Source organism: Dromiciops gliroides, chromosome 4, assembly GCF_019393635.1.
Source record: "Dromiciops gliroides isolate mDroGli1 chromosome 4, mDroGli1.pri, whole genome shotgun sequence".
In the NCBI taxonomy this organism is placed as follows: Eukaryota; Metazoa; Chordata; class Mammalia; order Microbiotheria; family Microbiotheriidae; genus Dromiciops; species Dromiciops gliroides.
Window position 1 is genome coordinate 22,510,457 of NC_057864.1, and position 22,215 is coordinate 22,532,671.

The 22,215-nt window shown below is 44.0% G+C and overlaps 1 protein-coding gene across 1 annotated transcript in view; it reads left to right on the forward strand.

The window, feature by feature from the left end:
* The window catches only part of PLPP3 (phospholipid phosphatase 3), a 77,917-nt gene extending 74,562 nt beyond the window's left edge, over window positions 1-3,355 (forward strand). Inside the window, exon 6 of the mRNA XM_043999614.1 lies at window positions 1,381-3,355. Within this exon, the coding sequence (XP_043855549.1) occupies window positions 1,381-1,506 (126 nt within the window). The 3' untranslated portion in view covers window positions 1,507-3,355. The remainder of the gene's footprint in view (window positions 1-1,380) is intronic.
* Window positions 3,356-22,215: the final 18,860 nt, after the last annotated feature.

The window sequence follows — 22,215 nt, forward strand, 5'->3', positions numbered from 1 at the left end:
GACGTTTCTAGAGTCTTTAAGGGTTTGCGAAGCACTGGATATCCATTATCTCATTTGATCCTAATAACAAACGTATAAGATGAAGAAATTGTTGCCAATTTAAGTGACTTTCCAAGATCCCATTATCTAGTGAATGACTTCTATGAGGAAACTGAGGCCAAGAGAAATTAAATGACTTGTCCATGGTCATGTAGTTGTTAAATGAATGAAGTAGAATTTGAACCCCAGATTTTCCCGACTACTAAGACCAGGATTCCAGGGGACTTGGGGTCAGGTTCTGGCCGGGCTCTCATTACTTCGAGCAAGTCATATCACGTCACATCACGTCTCTGGACCCTTGATGCCTTCGTCTGTGAAAGGGTACAAAGGAGGAGAGGCCTAGGTTTGACTACAGCCTCGTGTGCTTCTACCTGTGGGATCTCTCAAATCCCTTTATGTCCTTGTTCCTCAGTGTCATCAGCTGAGAAATGGGGGCTCAGATTAGACTGGCCCCTGGCATCCCTTCTTGCTCTGTTATAATCCCACATCTTGAGCACAGTGTAAGGATTTTGTGCCATTGACTTCCCTTCTGGGCCTCAGCTGTCAAGTAGAAATGAGAGCAAAGCTGTGGTGAGGCTCAGAGCAAGGTAACGGTCCCCAAAGCCCTTAGGAAACCGCAAAGTCCTGGGACTGTGATGATGATGCTTTGGGAGCTGGGGGAATCCCAGCATCAGAGTGGCTCACTTGGTTTATATGGTGTCCAGTGTGGTCATGGAGAGTTAGACAATCAAGGCGTGATTTCAGTTTTTGCCATACTCCTTAATCAACTTCCTAGAAAATGACTCTACCAACTTGCTAGCCTGTGGATGATATGATGGACTGATGGTAGAGAAAGACCACTTAGAATATTATCTAAATATTTGGGTGAGAAGTAAGGAGGACCTCAACCAGGCTGGTCACCACTTGTCCCTTTCAAACAGGCCCCAAGGGGAGTGGTGGCTTTTTGGAAAACATGGGTATGGAAGAGAAATGAGTTTTGTTCTACGTTCCCAGACAGAACTAGCAGTGATTGAGGGGGTATGGGGGGAAAGAGGTTAATAGGCTCATTTTTGCCCAGAATAAGGAAAACCTTCTGAAAGATAAGAGCTGTCCCAAAGCAGAAGGGACTTCCTCAATAGGTAGTGAGTTCCTCATCATTAAAAGTATTCAAGAAGAAGCCAATCAGCAAGCATTTTCTTAAGTGCCTACTGAGGATGGGGTACTGTGTGGCACTAACAATACAAATTCCTAGTCAGGATACAAGTTGAACTAGTTGACTTCCAAGTTGCTTTGATCTCTTTGATTCCATTTATGAAGCCTGGGCACATCCTGATGTTTCCTCTCTTCTATGTTTGTTTCTAGGTCTTTTTCGTGTCCGACCTCTTCAAAACCAAGACGACTATTGCCTTGCCTCCCCCTCCCATCCGAAAGGACATCCTCTCCCCTGTCGACATCATAGACAGAAACAATCACCACAATATGGTGTAGACCGCTTGGCTCCCCCTGGAGAGTTTTGCAAACTGACTGCTGACAGCACCCACCTGCTGCTGCTCTCAAATCTCATCAGACAGTAGAATGTAGGGGAAAATGGTTTTTTGCCCGCCCGATCTTTTTGTTTTGTTTTGTTTTTAAGAAAAAAATCTTATTCTGTGGCCTTCTGAAATTGGTTGTGATTCAACCAGATGGAGACACCAGTGAAAATGGACACATACTTTTCAAGTGCCTGAGTTTTAGGTGCACAGTTGGCCCCACGTGTTCATGTTGTAGTGAATGCTGGCTTGTTCACAGGTGAGCACCAAGATGGGTTTGTAGAGTGGGTGACTCCATCCAGTGAGCCACTTCTGATTGTAGCCCTCTGAGAGGCAAAGAGAGCACTGAACTGAGGTTTGTGGGGCGCGATCTCTGGGCTTGCCTCTCACCTTTATCTCTGGCCTCCCAGTCCGGGGTGCTTGGTTCTCTACTGTGACTCTGGTGCCCAGGAGCCCCCCACTCAGAATGTCAGAAGCTGCCGGAAGGAGCTGTCCGGTCGGGACTAGTACCTTACTTACCACTTTCTCCTCCTTCCAGCCAGTGACTGAAGTCAGCTCACTTTTAGCCACTAGGATACTCTTTGTGGACAACTGACTTTGATAGACAGCACAAGGGTGAAAAAGGTGGAAGGAGCTGAATGCTCTTCTCCTGCCATCACCCCTTATCTTTGGCTGCATCAGTCTCAGAGTGGTCAGGGGGTGACCACAGAGATTGATCTGCACTTGCATTTGGCTAAGTCAGGTGCATTTTAGATGAAAAGGGAGGTGTTTATTTCCCACCTCTTCCTCCCCCCAAAAAAAGAATTAAAATGAATGCATTTTGTCATTTTCCCATGAGCCACATAATCTTAAAACAAATCCAGGGTTAGGGCTGGATTCTGCCCTGAAGTAAATCAACCTTTTCTTGAAAGTACAACGGGATGGGGGGGGGTAGGGGGAGATGGGACAAAAAGAACACCTGGCCCAGGGCAACAGGTTGTCCCGCACCTCTGAGGGCGCCTCTTAGGCATTCTTCTTGAGATGTGTAAAGCACTATGGATTTGGGATCGAGTCCCAGGAGCTGAAGATTCAGCGGGCTTCCGAACACTCTGCAGGGCAGAAGGCACACCCGCTAGAATCTCTCAGCGCTTTCATTTCCTCATCCTCTATCTGGAAGGCCCGAAAAGTTAGGTTTTCTTAGAGGCAGTAGGTAGCAATCCAATGACTTGGCTTTCCCAGGGAAGGAAAAAAGGGATTTATAAACAACCACCACCGCCACATTTCTAGATCTTGGGTGAAGACCTTGCAAAGGGCTTAGCATCTTAGGGGTCATACGAAACCAAACGGATTGGCCATCAGCACATTCGTCTTCAAGAATCCGTCCTACCATTTCAACTATAGCAAGCTATGATTTTTATATATAAATATTATATAAATAATGTATAAAACATTAAAAATTAACTATGTAAAATATTATTTCTGAAACAATTTTAGATATATCCACTATGATTATCAACGGTGTCTTGACCTGTGTTATTTACATCATGTTGCTTGAAAAAGCATCAAGTTACTTTTTTTTTCTTCATCTAGTCAACTAAAATGTTTGTAGCTCTGTAGGAGTTGTCAGGAAGGGAAGAGAAGATAGCGACAGCTAGAGATGGTTGTATAAAAAAAAAAAAAGTGAAATTGTCCGTATTTTTGTAATGTTGACTTTTGTAAAGAAAAAGACTATTTGGAGACTTGTAGAATACAAGAACACAACAGTTTGTATCCGCAGAGCAATGGCTGTATAAATGTGCTTTTGAAATAAAAGCTCATAACACAACTAATTACACTGTGGTTGGTCTGGATTCCTTAGATCCTGAGCCCTGGGCTGGGGACGGTGGGGATTCTGAGATTTGCAGTGCAGGGATCTTGGATCCTCATCACTTTGGTGACCCCTCCACCTTGGACCCTCATCACTTTGGTGACCTCTCCGCTCTCTTTCACTCTCCAAATCCAAGCAGTTGCCACATTCTGTTGATTCTCCATCTGTGTTGTATGCCCACTCCTCTCCTACATTAGGTCTCCTAATGCAGGGACCTCTCTCTTGGACTATTGGGTTGAGCCTCTCTGTTCTCCCCATTCCACTCCATCAGTGACTGAGCTGTCAAGAGATCAAGAGCAGGCCTGATCTTGTCACCCCACCCCCCATTCAGTCAATTCCACTGGCTTCCCATTGCCTTCAGTATCAAATATAGAAGATCTCTGGCTTTTAAAGCCAGCCCCACTTTCCAGTCTTTATCTATTTTACTCCCCTCAAATACCCTTGACCCAGTTACTCTCACCTGGTCTTACTCACTCCTGGCTGGTCTTGTACAGAAAGAAATGTGGGTCCCTGCCCTCAAGCTTATAATCCATGTAAAGAAATGATGGTCAAGGTTATTAAGGGTTGGGAAATCAAAGGATTGGGGGGGGGTGTCCAGAAGGGGGTAGACTGATATACCCCTTCTTAGGGCCAATGATTGATTTGATTATGGTTCCTGAGGGGGCAGGGATACTCCCCTCCCCAGTGAGGCAAGAAGACGTAAGAAAAAGTCGCTCTGAGCCTCAGGTTTCACATCTATAAAAACGAGGGGGGCGGGGGGTTGATTAGATGACTCTTGAGGTCCCTTCTGGCTCTCAAACTATTCAGTTGTTTCAGTCATAGCTCAATCTTCATGAACCCATTGGGATTTTCTTGGCAGAGATACTAGAATGGTTTGACATTTCCTTCAGCAGTTCATTTTACAGATAAGGAAACTGAGGCAAACAGGGTGAAGTGACATGCTCAGGGTCACACAGCTAGTAAGTGTCTGAGGACAAATCTTAACTCGGGAAGATGAGTATCTCTTCCTGACTCCAGGTCTGGCACTCTATCCACTGAGCCACCTGGCTGCCCCCCCTCACACTATAATGATCCTCATTTGATAGAAGAGGAGACCAGACTGAGACAAAAGAATCTAAGGTCTCAGAGCTAATGAGTGTCAAAGGCAAGATTTGAACCCAGGTATTTTAACTCCTGATCCTGCACTCATTTCCCGGCACGGAGCTACTTCTTCAGTGGCCAGTCAGGGCATTAGGGCCCTGGAGACCAATGAGATGGAATTCTTCGTCATCACCTCCTGCACTATGAGTATGCTAGTGCCCAAGCCTTCCGATGACCTTTTGTATTCTGTTGGGCATTTTAAACTGAGGAAGAGATCTTTGAAGTCTATGACACAGTAAAACGATTATTAATCCAAGCAAGATCTGCCTTGGAGGAGAAGGGAAGAAGGAGCCAGAGCTATGCTTCTCTGGGGAGAGAAGTCCCAGTATCGAAAATCCCACAGCACAGGTCACTCTACATCTTAGCGTCTTAGAGAGTAGACTGGACAACCAAGGGACACACAGCCAGGATGTGTCTGAGGAGGTCCTTGAACCCAGGACTGTCATTCCCAGCTATGCCATGACACCAGTCTACAATTGGGAAAAAAAAAGTATGTATGTGTGTATACATACACACACATACATACATACATAATTACATACATAATTACATACATAATTACATACACAGAGAAAGAGGCAATTGCACTTCAGAAGCTGGCTACCTTGCCTATCCCTAGTCCCAGCTTTGGGAAAAGCACTGCACTGCCAAAGAGAAGATTAATGAGTGAGGGGCGTGTACACAGGGTGCTATTTGGGGTCAGAGGAAGGAAAGATCATTGTTCTCACCCATTGTGCAATCTCACCCTCCCGCCTCTGAGTCACAGCATTAAGCAGCCACCCTCCTCAGCTACGCATCTACACTGGGCTATGCATTCATCCAACAAGCATTTTAGTGCTGACTATGTGCCAGACACAATATTCAGTGCTAAGGATACAAGGACAAAAATGAAATAGTCTCTGCCTGTCCTCGATGTGCTTCCCTTCCATCAATGTCAAACAACATGGATGCATAGCTGTAAATAGATACCTAGTGGGTTTAAGTTAATGAGCAGGGGGGAGGGTGGGATCGGTTGGTTAGGAAAGGTCTCAGGGTGAAGGGGGCCCTTGAGCTACACTTTTTTGTTGTTTGTTTTGTATTGTTTTTCTTTTGCAGGGCAATGAGGGTTAAGTGACTTGCCCAGGGTCACACAGCTAGTAAATGTCAAGTGTCTGAGGCCGTATTTGAACTCAGGTCCTCCTGAATCCAGGGCCAGTCCTTTATCCACTGCGCCACCTAGCTGCCCCTGAGCTACACTTTGAATAAAGCAAAGGGTTCTAAGAGGCACAGGGAAGACATTAATTCTGAGCTTGGGGGAAAGCCTGTCTGTCCCCTTCTCTAAGGAACCCTGTATCATCCCGATCATTCCCATCCCTCAATGATCCCTTTGTCTAGTCATTTAAGTTGTGTCCAGCTCTCTGTGACCCCATCTTGGCAGAGATACTGGAGTGGTTTGTCATTTCTTTCCCCAGCTCATTTTACAGATGAGAAAACCGAGGCAACCAGGGTGAAGTGATTTGTCCAGAGTCAAACAGTTAGTAAGTGTCTGAGGCCAGCTTTGAACTCAGTAAGATGAGTCTTCCTCACTCTGGGCCCACAGCACCTTCCACTGTGCTGCCCCTCCTTTGAGATTGCTACCTCCATAGTGACAGCATTCCTAGAGACAGATTCACAATGAGGTTACAATCTGTTTATATTAAGGGTGAGAAGAAGCTGGTTCTATGAGTGTGGACTGACTGAGGTGGTGAGGTATAGAGGGTAGAGCCTGTAAAATCAAAAAGGCGTGGGTTGAACATAGACTGAAGTTTGCTATTTTTCACTTTCTTTCATTTTTTTTCTTTTATTCAAGTTTTCTTATACAAGATGACTATCATGGAAACATTTTACATAATAGCACATGTATAACCTACATCTGATTGCTTACCATTTCAGGGAGTGGGGAGAGGGAGGGAGAAGGAAGGGATAGAATTTGGAACTCAGAACTTTAAATAGAAATATTTATTATTTTTTTCAAAGACACAGGTTCAAATGTGACCTCAAACACTTATTAGCTGTGTGACCAAAGCAAGACACTCAAGCTCAGTTTTCTCTTTCTGTTCCAGCCCTAGAAGCCTAAAAATTCCAAGAATGGAGGACTATCAGTTGATGGGTGCCAATGGGCTACAGCACCTTCCAAACCAGAGCTGACTGATGAGAACAGAAACAATGTGCTATCAGAGAAACATATGATCAAAAAAGAAGATGGTGGCAAAGAATTGGAAATCGAGGGGATGCCCATCAATGGGGGAATGACTAAACAAGTTGTGGTCTATGAATGTAATGGAATACTATTATTCTGTAAGAAACGATGAGCAGGAAGAGTTCAAAGAAACCTGGAAAGACTTACACAAACTGATGCTGACTGAGAGGAGCAGAACCAGGAGAACATTGCACACAGTAACAGCAACATTGTGAGATGAACAATGGTGATAGACTTGTCTCCTCTCAGCAGTGCAATGATCCAAGACAATTTCAAAGAACTCATGATAGAAAGTGTTCTCAACATCCAGGAAAAAGAACTTGTATTATAAATGCAGATTAAACCATACTGTTTCTACTTTGGGGCTGTTTTTTTTTTCTTTTGTTTTCCTTTACTTCTTTTTTGAGGTTTTTCCCTTGTGCTTTAATTTTTCTTTCACAAGATGACTAATGCAGATTTATGTTCAATGTGATTACACATATATAACCTACAGCAGATTGCTTTCTGTCTTGGGGAGAGGGGAGGGAAGGGGTGAGAAAAATTTGGAGCTAGACATCCTATAAAAGCAAATGTTGAAAACTATCCTTATATGTAACTGGAAAATAATAAAATATTTAAAAAAGAAGAAGGGCCAGTCGAAGGTTAAGAACTATCTTTGAGCTGTCAGAATTCTAGGAATCCATGCCTCTGGCATGTTGGATGGTGCCCATATGGGGAATACATGGGAAGATGGGCGCAAGGGTTTTGCAAGGTGGGCAGACATGGATTGGTTGATACTTGCCTCCCTGGAGGCAGACTGATGAGGTTCCAACTCCACTTGAGTTGATATCTATTAAGCAGCTAAAATTGGTGGTGAGTGGTACAGTGGAGAGAGCACTGGACCAGGAATCAAGATAACCTAGTCCAAATCTGGTCTCAGACACTTACTAGCTGTGTGACCCTGGGAAAGTCACTTAACCTCTATTTGCCTCAGTTTCCTCACCTGTAGGATGGAGATAATAGCACCTACTATGGGTAAGGCACTATGCTAAGCAACGGGGATACAAAAAGAGGCAAAAGACAGTCCCTGACCTCAAGGAGCTCACAAGCAAGCAAACATGCTTAAGCAAGTTATACACGGGATAAACAGGAAAAAAAATTAAAAGAGGGGAAAGCACTAGAATTAAGAAGGGATATCTTGTTGTGGGAGATAGAATTTTTTTTTGGTGAGGCAATGGGGGTTAAGTGACTTACCCAGGGTCACACAGCTAGTAAGTGTTAAGTGTCTGAGGCTGGATTTGAACTCAGGTCCTCCTGAATCCAGGGCCGGGGCTCTATCCACTGCACCACCTAGGTGCCCCTAGGGAGATAGAATTTTAATTGGAATTTGAATGAAGCCAGGGAGGTCAGTAGTTAGAGTAAAGAAGGGAGTGTATTCTAGAAATGGGACCTGGAGCCAAGAGATGGATGAGAAAATCTAGTCTGTGACAGTCAGGAAGCCAGGGTCCCCGGATTGTAATCTTCAATAAGGTGTGAGAGTTGTTGTGTTTTCCTTTTCAACTACAAATGTTCTCAGGATAACATGGCTTAGTTTATGCTTCCTAAAGTAGAAAGAAAGCCTGTTAGTCTTGAGCAAAGACAAAATGACCAATTGTTGAATATATTTTAAAGGGGATTTTTTTCTGGAAATGAACAAGTGTTGGACTAGATGTTGACTGAATTTGCTTCCAACTCTGAAATTCTGGAATTCCGTACAAATCAAAGCTGTCTCACTATGAAAAGGACAAAGTGGGTGAGTAGTGAGCTCCCTGTCTCCAGAAGTTCTCATGCAGCAGCTAGAGGATGACTTGTTGAGGATATCATAGATATGGGGGAGATATCAAGGCTAGAATAGAGGGGATCCCTGGTTCAGACCCCAGACAGATTTCTCCTTGAGGTCCTTTACAATGCAGAGATTCTATGATTCACTGCCTTCTATTTCAGCATTTCCTTTTCCCTCATTACAGTGGTATTTGTGGGCAAACAGAAACTTTCCCTCTTCTGTCCCATCAGCTTGACTGACTCACAGATCTCAGGGCTAGGGAGGGAGAGTCACAGTCCTAGCCCCACCAGGGACAGAGACTTGACTCAGGCAAGCAGAACAAATGGATGGTCACATCCTGGGGAGGGATTGGGGAGGAGAAGCAGAGGAAAGTGAGCATTGTAATGAGATTACAACTGGCATGTCATAGGATTAAGGGGGGCGGGGGATGGCAAACCCAAGATAACACTGGGCTTGGACTCCAAAAACCTGGATTCCAGTCCCAGCACCTCAGTTTCCAACCTTAGACACAGGACCTCCCAATTATCTCTTGGAATGATCCAGTCCAACCACATAGTTTTCAAGAGGGAAATCACAGATTGATAGTGGGAAGGTCATCTAGTTCAATCCAATTTGACAGAGCCCTGGAGGGGTGACGGGATTCACTCAAAGTCACACAAACTCTTACATGTCAAAGCTTCAATTGGAATGAAGGCTGTTTGGAGCTCAATCCAAAACACTTTCAACCTCCCACCCCATGTGTAAAATGGGTAACAATTTCATCCCAGTTGGAGTGAGAAGTTAATGGTTTTGTCAATAGTCAATAAACATTTATTAAGAACCTACTATGAACTGGGCACTTGTGCTAATCTCAGGATACAAGTACCCCCCAAAAAAGTCCCTGCCCTCAAGGAACTTACAATCTAATGGGGGGAAGGGGGAGAAGCTAGGTGGCACAGTAGATGAAGCACCAACCCTGGATTCAGGAGGACCTGAATTCAAATCCAGCCTCAAACGCTTGACATTTACTATCTTTGTGACCCTGGGCAAGTCACCTAACCCTCACTGCCCCACAAAAACAAAAACAAAACCAAACAAGCCCCCCCCCCCAAACAAACAAAAACAAAAACCCTATAATCTAATGGGGGAAGACAACACAAAAGGGAGCTGGAGAAGTGAAGATGCCCAAGGTGAGGAGCATGGAGAAGTCAGGTGAGAAATGAGATGTTAGAGGTGAACTCCTTTCTTAAATGGAGGCTTCAGAGTTCATACCATCAGAGTGATAGAGGGTGGTGAGGAGGTAGAATACCAAGGCTGATGTAAAGGGCTTCCTGGGATCTCAGGTAGGGTGGAGGGGAATCAGAGAAGTCCCAGAGTAATACAGGTGAAAAATGAAGAAGGAGCATTGGGCTAGAAGTGAGAAGCAGTAGCAGAGAGTGGAATCGGCAGGACTTGGGTTCAAATCCCACTCAAGGCCACTCTGTGACCTTGGCCAACTCATTGGCAGCTAGGTGGCATAGAGTAAAACCTAAGTCCCAATCTGGCCCCTGCCACAACATCGGTGTGACTCTGAGCAAGTCACTTAAAAAAAAAATCTCTATTTGTGTCAGTTTCTTGATCTGTAAAATTGGAGTAATAACAGCATTAACATCTCACAGGGTTTCTGTGAGAATTAAATGCAACAAAATATTTGTAATGTGCCTTTCAAATGTTAAAGCCTCATATGAATGCTATCTGTTGTTAGTATTAGCTCCTCAGTTTCCTCAATTGTAAAATGTGAAAACTGGATAACCTTAAAAACACCTTCTTCCATCTCTCAATCTGTGATTTGAAGAGATTTACCTGCCTGGTCAGAACCCGCTTGGCTGCATGCCCTTGTCACTTAACTCCTCTGATATGCTCAGTCTTTTGGTAAAAGGGAAGGCTTCCTCTCCATTTCCCCAAGTTTCTTCCAGCACCATCTGATGCTTGGTTTTGTTTAAGCCACGGCAAAAGAACTTTTCTGTCTTTATCTTGATCATAGGGCACAACTTGCTTTACTTTAACATGCCTATCTACCTATATACTTATCTATCATCTCCTCTATATTCATCTTTTTTTTTTAACATGCTGGAATTTTTTTTTAATTTTTTAATTTAAATTTTTAAAAATTAATCTTCTTTTAATTTTTGGCAGGGCAATGAGGGTTAAGTGACTTGCCCAGGGTCACACAGCTCATAAGTGTCAAATGTCTGAGGTCGGATTTGAACTCAGGTCTCCTCCTGAATCCAGGACTGGTGCTTTGTCCACTGGGCCACCTAGCTGCCTCCTCTATAAACATCTAGAGAATACCTATAGATAGATGTTTATATATTGCTTTGCAAATGTTTATGTTTTTGTTTTTTTAGTAAGGCAATTGGGGTTAAGTGACTTGCCCAGGGTCACACAGCTAGTAAGTGTTAAGTGTCTGAGGCTGGATTTGAACTCAGGTACTCCTGACTCCAGGGCCGGTGCTTTATCCACTGTGCCATCTAGCTGCCCCTTGCTTTGCAAATGTTAAAGCTCTGTATAAAGGATAGCTGCGTTTTATTTCTAGAGTTAAATTGAACACGTGGAGCCCTGCATGAACTGTCAGGCGTGGTCGACATTTTTGAGTTGGTTTTGATGGATTTTTTTTTTCCCTCTCTTTTCCTTTGTTATAGATATGGCTCTCTGGGGAGGAAAAAAAGGGAGGAGTAGATTTGGAAATAAAAGTGATGTAAAAACAAAAGATTCCAAAACTTTTAAAAAAAATTCATTCTCCTTATTCAGTCACTAAGTATTTATTAAGTGGTCCCTATGTGCCAAGAACTGTGCTACGTGTTAGGGATATAAAAACAAAATTTAAACAAGGGCTGCCCTCAAGAAGTTTCTATTGGAATGGAGTTTACATTCAGGTTTAAACACTAGCTATGTGACCCTGGGCAAGTAACTTAATCTGTTTCTTAATCTATAAAATGTGGATAATAATTGCATCCAACTCTGTTGAGGCCATGAGTGAGTCTCAGCCTCAAGATACCACATGTCCATGGGGTGGAAGGACTAAGTCTTAGAATCATGGATGAGTTCACCTTGCTTCAATACTAATTCTGCCAGCAATTGGCTACAAATCACTTAGTGTCTCCGGTTCTTGCTTTTCTGCATCTGTAAAATTTATGTTCTAAATTATCTCAAGGATTCCTTCCTGTTATAACAATCTACAATCTTATCATCACAGTCCAGTCTGGCTGGAAGGGAGGGGTCAGCTTGTAAATGGGAGCCATGTAAGAAAGATAGATCAGGGGGCAGCTACGTAGTACAGTGAATAGAACACTGGCCCTGGAGTCAGGAGGACCTGAGTTCAAATCTGGCCTCAGACACTTGACACTTACTAGCTGTGTGACCCTGGGCAAGTCACAACCCCAATTGCCTCACCAAGAAAGAAAGAAAGAAAGAAAGAAAGAAAGAAAGAAAGAAAGAAAGAAAGAAAGAAAGAAAGAAAGAAAGAAAGAAAGAAAGGAAGGAAGGAAGGAAGGAAGGAAGGAAGAAAGGAAGAAAGAGAAGCAAAACAAAACAAAACAAAAAGAAAGGTAGATCAGACCAAAATGCAGAACTCCTTGAGTGACTGACTGAGGGCTTAAAGGGTTAAATTTACCTCTAAAGCATCAACTGGGAGTTGGCCATTTTTGGACTAAGGGATGATGTTTGGAGCCAGGTGAGTCATAGACCTTAATCCCACCCCTCACCCCACCCCCGACTTTCTTACACATTTAGGCAATATGATGACTGTAGAACCAGGATTCTTAATCTGGGGTCCCTGAATTTGGGTTTTGGTTTTTGTTTTGTCTTGGGGTGGAGGGGCAGGGCAATGAGGATTAAGTGACTTGCCCAGGGTCACAAAACTAGTGTCAAATGTCTGAGGCCAGATTTGAACTCAGGTCCTCTTGAAACCAGGGCTGGTGCTTTATCCACTCTGCCACCTAGCTGCCCCTCTGCTGCCTTCTTGAGTCACTGACCAGCAGCTTGTCTGCCTCAGGCCAGGCCTTCAGACATACCCAGATAATACTCCTGATTTCCCAACCCCTCTAAACAGCCCTGTTTGGAGAGAGGGTCAAGTGACCTCAGAAGGCAGAACGAAGCCCAGGAGGTAAAAATTGTGGGGAGGCACATCCTGAGTCCAGTGGAGGTGGGTGAGGTGAGGGGCCGCTCACCAACTTTCAGCAGACCTTGGTCAGCTTAAGTAAAGAGCTTTCCCCTACGAGAAATCCTCAAAGAGCTTCAGTTATCACCTGTTGGGCTGGCCATTGAGTTCAATGGAGCCTTCATACTCCACCATGCTGTGACTGTAGCCTTCAGTTTTATTCTCTATAAAATGAGGGCCATGTGTTGGTGGGAAAGTGAGTCAGAGAACTTGGGTTCAAATCTCCCTTCTGACAGTGGTTGGTGACCTTTGGTAAACCACTTCACCTCTGGGACTCAGTTTCCTTATTTGTAAGATGAGAGGGTTTGACTAGATGGCCTCAGAGGCCCCTCCAGAGATCCCTGACCCTGTGATCCAGTCTGTGTGGCCCAAGACAGCGAGGACAGTGCTCTGGAGCTCACTTCTCATTTGTGAAAGGAGAGGGGATGACTGGATGACCCTGACGGTCCTTTCAGCCTGAACGCTCTTTTGGAATGCTGTATGTTCAGTCTGAAATATGTTCTCATTTTCTCTTTCCCTCCCAGCCCTGACCTTCCCTGTTCTAAGGCCCCTCCCAGCTCTGACATCCCCTGTTCCAAGGTCCCTCCCAGCTTTGCCATCCCCTGTTCCAAGGCCCCTCCCAGCTCTGACATCCCCTGTTCTAAGGCCCCTCCCAGCTCTGACACCTTCTGTTCTAACCTTCTACATTCACTTCTACTAAAATGTGTCCCAGCTTTCTTTATTCCGATGTTCCTTTTGGCCCTCATGGTCTGTTTTATGCTTTTCACCTCTCTTCTAGGATCCCCTTCATCAATTCCACTAAGTCCCTTCTCTCTTTAGCATTCTAAGCCTCCTTTACCATTCTGTGCCCCCACCAATCTGTCTCCAGGTTCCTTCCAGCTCAAACAGACCGCGGTTCTGTGCTATTTAAGACCCTGGGTTGGCTCCGGCTTGGCCCTGCACAAATAACCGCAAGCTCACTTGCCCAGCTGAAGCGGAGTGCTGGGGGTGGGACCCGGGGACTCCGTGACCTACATCCCCGGTGGCGTCTCGTTCTTGCTTGAATATCGCAGTTTAGGGGAACGGTGTCGCTCATTGTTGCAACCTCTGTTACCAGGCCAGATTTTTGGAGACCTGGCCAGAGAGGCTTTCGGGAGGAAAGCTTCCCAGGGACCTCCCTTCTCTTCTGGGAGGAGAAGACCTGGGGCTCTCGGTGGGCCAGACTGGGCCTCAGGGACTGTGCTTTCCCTTTGGATAAAAAACTCAAAGGCAACTCTGGGCCCCACCAGAGAAACCCACCACCAGCTTCCCTCTAGCGTGTCTCTGGCCAGGCAGAAAGTTGTAAAAATAACGATAATAATAATAATTTTCAGCCCCTGATCCCCTCCCTCTGACCCTCTTGTTTTGAAAAATAATTCAGCTGCCTGGGGTGGGAATCTTTGAAGTTCTTCGCTTTGGGCCCTGTGCCAGGCTGAGCCCCAAATGCAAACTGTTTCTCTCCCACCCTCTTCTTCCCCCTCAACAAAAATTCACTGGATTTCTCCAGGAACCCGCACAGGCAGCTTGCTTTTCACTCCTGATTTCTTTCCTCTAACTTTAATCCACTGTTATAGCTGTGCATTGGCCCGTGAGAGTGTTTGGGGTGAGCGCCCATGCAGATTTCTTATTGAAAGGAAGAGGGGAGGGGGTGGTGGTGAGAGTGTCAGGAGGAGGGGAAGGAGGGAGAAGGACAGAGGCAGAGACAGAAATAAATGGACAGAGGTAGAAACAGAGAAATATAGAGAGATACAGAGAAAGAGAGACAAGGATAACAGAATCAGAGAAATAGAGAGACATAAAGAGACCAAGGAAGACAGAGACAGAAACAGAGACAGAAATGAATGGACAGAGATAGAAACAGAGAGACAGAAATAGACAGAAATAGACAGAGATAGAAACAGAGAAATATAGAGAGATACAGAGAAAGAGAGACAAGGGTAACAGAGTCAGAGAAACATAAAGAGATCAAGGAAGACAGAGACAGAAATGAATGGACAGAGATAGAGACAGAGAGACAGAAATAGACAGAGATAGAAACAGAGAAATATAGAGAGATACAGAGAAAGAGAGACAAGGGTAACAGAGTCAGAGAAACATAAAGAGATCAAGGAAGACAGAGACAGAGACAGAAATGAATGGACAGAAATAGAGAGACAAAGAAATAGAAACAGAGAACTATATAGATAGAGACAGAGAGAGACAGAGTAACGGAGTCAGAGAGATAGAGAGACATAAAGAAACAAGGAAGACAGAGATAAAGAGACTATAAGAGACAGAAGCAGGCAGGCTGGTGGGACAGACAGGTTGCACCAAGTTGGGAAGGGTGTTTCCCAAGGGTCTCTGGGAGCTGGGCCAGTGAGAGAACACCCCACTTGCTTCATTCCAAGGCTTTCTTTAAATGCTGAGAGGATGGGGCTGTTAAACATTAACACTTTCTGCTGGTGGTTTGTTTGGGGCGGGGGATGGGGAGGAGAGAGCTGCATTTCCGAGTAGCCTTATCTCAGCAAAGAGTGGGTTAGACTCCCAGAAGCACAGGCTGGAAAAGGCTTGAGGTTGTACCACAGGATCAGCTGGAAAGGCACCTCAGACTCTAGAATGTTAGAACATAGAACATCATCCCTGCAAGGGCCCTCAGAGAAGACGCAGAATGTTCAAGCTGACATGGATGTCGGAACATAGAATCTTCAAACACAGACTGTTAATTAAATGTGTACATCGCTTGTTAATTAAGGTTAGAGGGACCTGCAGAATAGAATGGTACAACACAGAACGTCACAACCCAAAGGGACCCTAGAGATTGTCTAATCCACTGCCCCCTTTTGCAGAAGAGGAAACTGAGAGACTTTCCAAAGAGAAGAAGAAGTTGTTTAACAAATTACTTCTACTCCGGGAGCCTCATTGTCCTTCTCTGGGAACAGCTGAAATGGCGGCTTTCTGCGATCCCAGCAATGCTCAGTGCTCAATTGTATGGAGGAGCCAGATACAATCTCCTCTTCTCTAAAGCGCTGTCAGGGGTAGAGTTATTGATTTCTTTTGAAATGGGGGAGAAATGCCCACAGCTATCAGCCCCCAGCCCTGGATTAATAGAATTCCAAGATCCCTTCCAGCTAATATTCCACCATCCACTTGTGCTCCCTAATAGTGCCCCTTACGTATAGCACACTCCCTGCCTTTGATCTCTGGACAATCCAGAAGACCCTACAGTTGGCTCTTTCTACCCTCTCCCCATTCGTGTGGTTATCATTTGTTGTTCAGTCGTTTCCGTCCTGTCTGACTCTTCATCACCCCCTTTTGAGGGTTTCTTAAGGCACCGCTGGGATTGGCCATTTCCTTTTCCAGCTCATTTTACAGATGAGGAAACCGAGATGAATAGGATTAAATGACTTGCCCAGAGTCACACAGCTTGTACGTATCAGATTGGAACTCAGGGAGATGAGTTTTCCTGACTCCAGTCACTGGTACCCTATGCACTATGGTGCCCCCAGCTGCCCAGTGGAAATGGAAACCATTGTAATATCTCTGCCAATAAAACTCCCAATACTATCTTTGACTCACTGCTGGGTCACTCTCCTAATTTGACATTAGAGTCCCTTTCAGCTTTAAGTCTAAGATGTGATGAACCACAGGTTCTTAAGGTTACAGAGGTGAAAATAAAATAGTCCCTGCCCTCAAGGGGCTTACTGTCCACACACAGATAAGGAGACCACAAGAATGTACAGTGTCTCCAAAGCACCTGGGATAGTTCAGATTAGCAGTTTGGAGTCTCCGAGAGCCCTCAACATATTCTTTCCCCCAAGGCTCTCAATGGCATCCTGTAAAATGAGCTCCAGCCAGGGTCACCTTGAGGACTGACTGAAGAAGAGGTTCCTAAAGCAAACAGTTGCAAGATACTCAGCCCTTGCTCAGACCATGACTCACCCTCTTACTCACAGCTCCACACACACAGAGGAAGGCACATGGCCAACCCAAGGTCAGTCTGGTGACTTTGATCATGCTGGTCCTGCAGGACAAAGGCAAAGAGAGGAATGTCCATCTCCTCTTTGGCTGCTCCAGGTGACCAGCCCAACGGCCCTTCATCTAACTGGGAAGACACAGGGAGCCTGAGTAAGTCAAGGCAGGGCAAACTAGGGAAGTCAACACACAGGGGCTCCCTGTCTATGCTTGCTCCTTCTGCTTCACCCTTTGCCAGGCTCTTGTCTGATACTGTCCACACGACAATCAAACCTGCACCTTTCAGGGAGAATCCTTCAGAAGTGCATGATTTCCTTTGTGTGAGTCCTTCCACCGAATGAAATAGATAAGCATTAAGTATCTACTATGTGCCAGGCTCCGGGGAAGCAAAGGCAGAAGTGAAAATGGCCCTTGCCCTGTTTTGTTAGAGAGCTTGCAAGGGGAGAGAGAACTGTCCTGGGGGTCAGGAAGACTTAGAGACCTGAAGGTCCTGCTCAGTGCCCCTGACAAGACTACAAATCCAGAAGGTCTGAACATAATGAGTGGAGGGAGTTTCAAGGAAATCACAGGTCGAATCCTTATCCCCTGCCCTCAAGGAGATTACCTTCTGTCAATAGACAAAGACCACATCCTCCACCCTACTGACTTCAGTTCAGTAACATCAGCTGGAAATGTTGACTCTTGGGGAGGGCAGAATTCTGCTTAGTTTTTAGAGGAGAAGGAGGAGGAGGGGGAGGAGGAAGAGAGTCTTCTGCTCCAACCCCTGAATTTTAGGGAGGAGGAAGTTGGCAACTTGACCCAGGTCAGTCAACTCTGGAACCCATCTATAAAATGAAGCTAATTCAGCACCCAGATTAGAGGTCTGGGATAGATGTATATGCATAGAAAATGTATATCTAATGTTGTGTATGTGACGTGCATTGTTACCCTGAGATGCCCTATTGTCGCTAGCAATTATTATTGAGGATTTAAAGTCTAATCTTTCAGAAAGTGCTTGAAGAAAAAATGGTTTCTTCCTTGAATGCTTTCTTAGTGCAGTGCTGGGCACATAGTAGGGGTTTAAATGAATATCGATTGATTGAGTGCCTGACGCATATTAATGTATTGAACATATAATAAACACTTGTTTGATTGATTGAAAAAGCTTATATCAGAAGACACTAAAAATAAGAAAGGCACAAAATTATTTTCTAAGATATCCTGGAAAGAGCATTAGTAATTATAGGACCCCGGAGAGCTGGGTTCTGGGCCTAGCTATGTCATAACTCACTCTATGACCCTGGGCAAGTCATTTAACTTCAATTTACCTCAGTTTCCATATCTATAAAATAGGGATAATGATAGTGCCTACTCTCAGGGTTGTTATGTGGATCAGAGGAGATAACATATGAAAAGTGCTTTGCCAGTATTAAAGTACCATAAAAATGCTAATTTTTTTTTTTTTTATTCAGGGCAATGAGGGTTAAGTGACTTGCCCAGAGTCACACAGCTAGTAAGTGTCAAGTGTCTGAGGCCGGATTTGAACTCAGATCCTCCTGAATCCAGGACCGGTGCTTTATCCACTGTGAAAAATACTAATTATTATTACGATTGTAAGGTCCCTCCCAATATCCTATATTCTATCGTCCAGTCCAATGCTGCTATTTTACGAGCTTCTCAGCTCTAATATCTGAGGACCCTCGTTTCCTTCTAGCCCTAAGTCTCTGATAGAATTTAGATTTTTCTTGTCATGGGCCAAGATGTTTAAAAATGACAGCTTCCTCTAGGGAAAGAGATGGCTCTTTAGCCTCGATTATCAAGGTCAGACGCAGTAAAATCATTTTTTAAATGGTCTTGTTCTGAATTGATTGGAGGTGAAAAGTTCAGACCCAAGTCAAAGGACAGGCTTATTGGACCGAAGCTGGAACAGAGCCTGAACCCAGCCTGGTCTGAGGCTTTCTAATGAGAGCTTGGTCTGGTTTTACCAAAGGACTAACATCTCGGGAGAGCCAACGGCAAATGGTACCCTGCAATTTGGAAAACACCCTACGCTCTAGGGAGAGGGAGGAAGGAACTGCTGAGTAATGAAATGATGCTTGGAGTTGGTTGCCAGAGAAAATATGCCAAATTTCCGGGGCTTTCCTACATTTTTCTGTGTCCACTGCTCTGAGGCGTTTTTTCTCTGGGGTATATTTAAAAACATTAACAACTGCTTGAAAACTGGTATTACGATGCCCTCCAGAGACAAGCTAACAGTGAAAGACAGCTATAATCCATTGGTCCCAGGGCTGACCTGCAAGGTAGGACCTAAAAAGTTGAGACTGGCCCTTCCATGGGGAGCCAACTTCTGAGCTATTCTCTAATTTGCATTTGTCCTCATGGGATGGTCCCCAGAGGGGTGACCATGCTCAGAGATCAAGGGTACAACCTGTGTGTTCTAAAACTACAGCTCACGAGCCCCTATTAGTAATGCTTCCTAGTAGCATTTAGCCAGTAGATTCCATTAACTTTTAGCAAAGGCATTTATTCAGATGTAAAGCAAGAACAATAGTTACAAACAAGCCCCCATAAATGTAGAATGTGATCTCCCAGAAACACCCAGGTATCTGGGGAGAGTGTGGTCAAACTGAAAGTACACACAAGGTTTGTTCAGCAGGGCTTGCTTCTCTCAGGTCACTCTGCTGGACTCCTTGGCATTGACTCTGAAGTATCTTCTGTAGTATCTTCTACCTCCATCTCAGCTTAATCCTAGGATAGCATATCTACCACTGCGCCATTTCAGAAAGAACAGGAGCCCTTAGCCTAGGACTGGTGGAAATCTCTCCAGTTATGTTTCCTTATGGCTTCAGCCCTGAAGTTTGCTTCTTCCTAGGAAGAAGGAAGAAAAATGGAGGTTCAGTCTTTCCTTTTAATAACCGTTCCTAATCTAGTGCCTGGTCTTTTTTTGTGAAAGACCTCACCCTAACTTATAGTGATCATCCACTATATTTGCCAAACCTTTATCCCTCACACTAGAACACATCCAGACAATGGCCATTTGCTCAATAATACCCAGATAATTCTGAGGTTCAGGGTAATTTAGTTAAAAAAAAGTTCTGAGTCTCCTGTTGACCTATCCACATGATAGGCTAGGGAAAGGGTACAGAGGCCATCCATGCCTTGAGGGGCATGGATGTTCATTACAAATACTGGGTTTTTTTGTTTTTTTTTTTTTGCCGGGCAATGGGGGTTAAGTGACTTGCCTAGGGTCACACAGCTAGTAAGTGCCAAGTGTCTGAGGCTGGATTTGAACTCAGGTATTCCTGAATCCAGGGCTGGTGCTTTATCCACTGTACCACCTAGCTACCCCCACCAATACTGTTTTATTTGCAAAGGAATTATTCAAAACCTCTTATCTTTTATAATGTGTGATATGATTCACTCAAATCTGAAAAAAAGTGTAAACGTAGTCTGAGCATATTTGCTCTTACACCTCACTGTTTCTGTAACATTTCTCTTAGGAGCTGCAAATTTGCTTAAATCTGAAAGGGACAAACCCTTACCGGTATAATACTCAATCATATCTCACATCTAAGAATAGTTACTTACTTTTATATAAAACTTTTAATTTTTTAAAATTTTTTGCTCATCTTGAGTCCTTTGGCTTGGGGATTATTCTTCAGGGATTATTATGCTCATTTACAGATGAGGAAACTGAGACTCAGAGAATTTAAAAAAGATTTCCCTGTGCTGCTTAGCAAACATTAGAAGCAAAATCTGAACCCAACCCTGACACCCAGTCCAAAGTGCAGAGATCCACTATAGCATAGGGATTATCCTATTATCTAGTTTCATAGAATTAGAGCTAGATGAGACCTTGTTGGTTATTTAGTCCAACTGAGTTCCCAAAAGGTGAAATCACTTGCCATGGGTCACAAAACAAGTGAGTAATAGGCAGTAAGAGGCTATATAAATAGGAGCTATTCTCATTGGTGTCATATCACCTGATAAATGCATCCACAGCAAACCCTGGGACCATTTTTCTGAAAATGCTTTCAATTTATTCCCAAGTTTATTTATCTTTAAATGGAAAAAAGGAAGGAAATTCCCATTTTCTTTTCTTAGAGAAAATTTAGATTGGGAAATGTTAAAGTAATGAATATATGCAGTGTTAATTATTGAGAATAATAACAATAATAGTTGATGGTTACATAGCACTCCAAGGTTTACAAAGGGCTTTACATAATTTCTTTATTTGATCTAAAATAGCAACTGTTACTTGCTTAGGGAAAGGAATGGAGGACACAGCATCAATAATGGATTATGTGACCTGAATGAGTTGCTCAGGTACTCACTTGTCAAAAGAGGAGGTTGGAGTACTTCATGACTCAGAAATCTTTGCATTTGAATAGTCTCCTTTCTGTCTTAACATTCCTTGTTTAAGCATTTTAGATCTATATCATAACATGAAACATTTTAACATTCTAGGTTCTACATCTTAACATTCAAGGTTCTATATCTTAACATTTTAGGTTCAAATATTCTAGTCTCAATATCATAACATGATACATTCTAACATTCTAGGTTCTACATCTTAACATTTTAGGTTCAAACATTCTAGTCTCTATGTCATAAGCTGAAACAATCTAACATTCTAGGTTCTACATCTTAACATTCAGGGTTCTATAGTTTAACATTCTAGGTTCTATAGCTTAACATTCTATGTTGTAGCATCTCTGGTGCCCTATGTTGTCATTTTATCTTCCAACACTGTAAGTTCTAAAGGGTTTTTCTGGTCCTCCTTGGTTTCTCCTTTATGCTTCCCATATGTGCCCTTTGTATGTATCTTGCCTATACCTATACATGCACATTTATCTCCCCTACTAGGATATAAACTCCTTGAAAGCAGCAACTGTTTGTCTTCTTATCACCAACATCTGGCACAGTGCCTGGCCCAAAGAAGGCATTTAAGGAATGGCCGTTGATCAGTTTCTTGATCTATATACTTATACATTCTGGGTTCTAATGTTCTGTACACTTGGGCCACAGGCTCTTGGAGTCAGAGAGGCATGCAGAGGCTGTCTCTGCTTGTTGACTGATTGATCTAGACCAGCTCACCCCTGAATAAGAAGCTCTCTTAAGACATCACTGCCGAAAGAGCCTGCCTCTGCCCAGGAGATGGCCACCAATGGGGGCGAGTGGTTTTTTGAGGCACCCTCTTCTACTCTGGGACAGCTCTTATCCTCAGGAATCTAAATCTATTTCTTTGCCAAGTCTGCCCAGGACTTCTAGGTCTTCCCTCCTGGGCCACAAAGGAGCTTTACCTCTCTTACACATGGCAGCCCTTGCCATCTCTTTTATCTCTAAGGGAACTGAAGAGTACATGGGGGAAGGGGGAGAGGAATACAGTCATCCCTTTGATATGTGGTGAGCAATAAATCCTCTGCTTTTATGATCAGTCAGACTGATTTGGCAACTTCATTTCAACCCAACCTCATCCCTGGGGCAGACTCATTCTAAGACAGAAGCCTGTTTTGGGTCATGGGGAGTGGTGGTAGA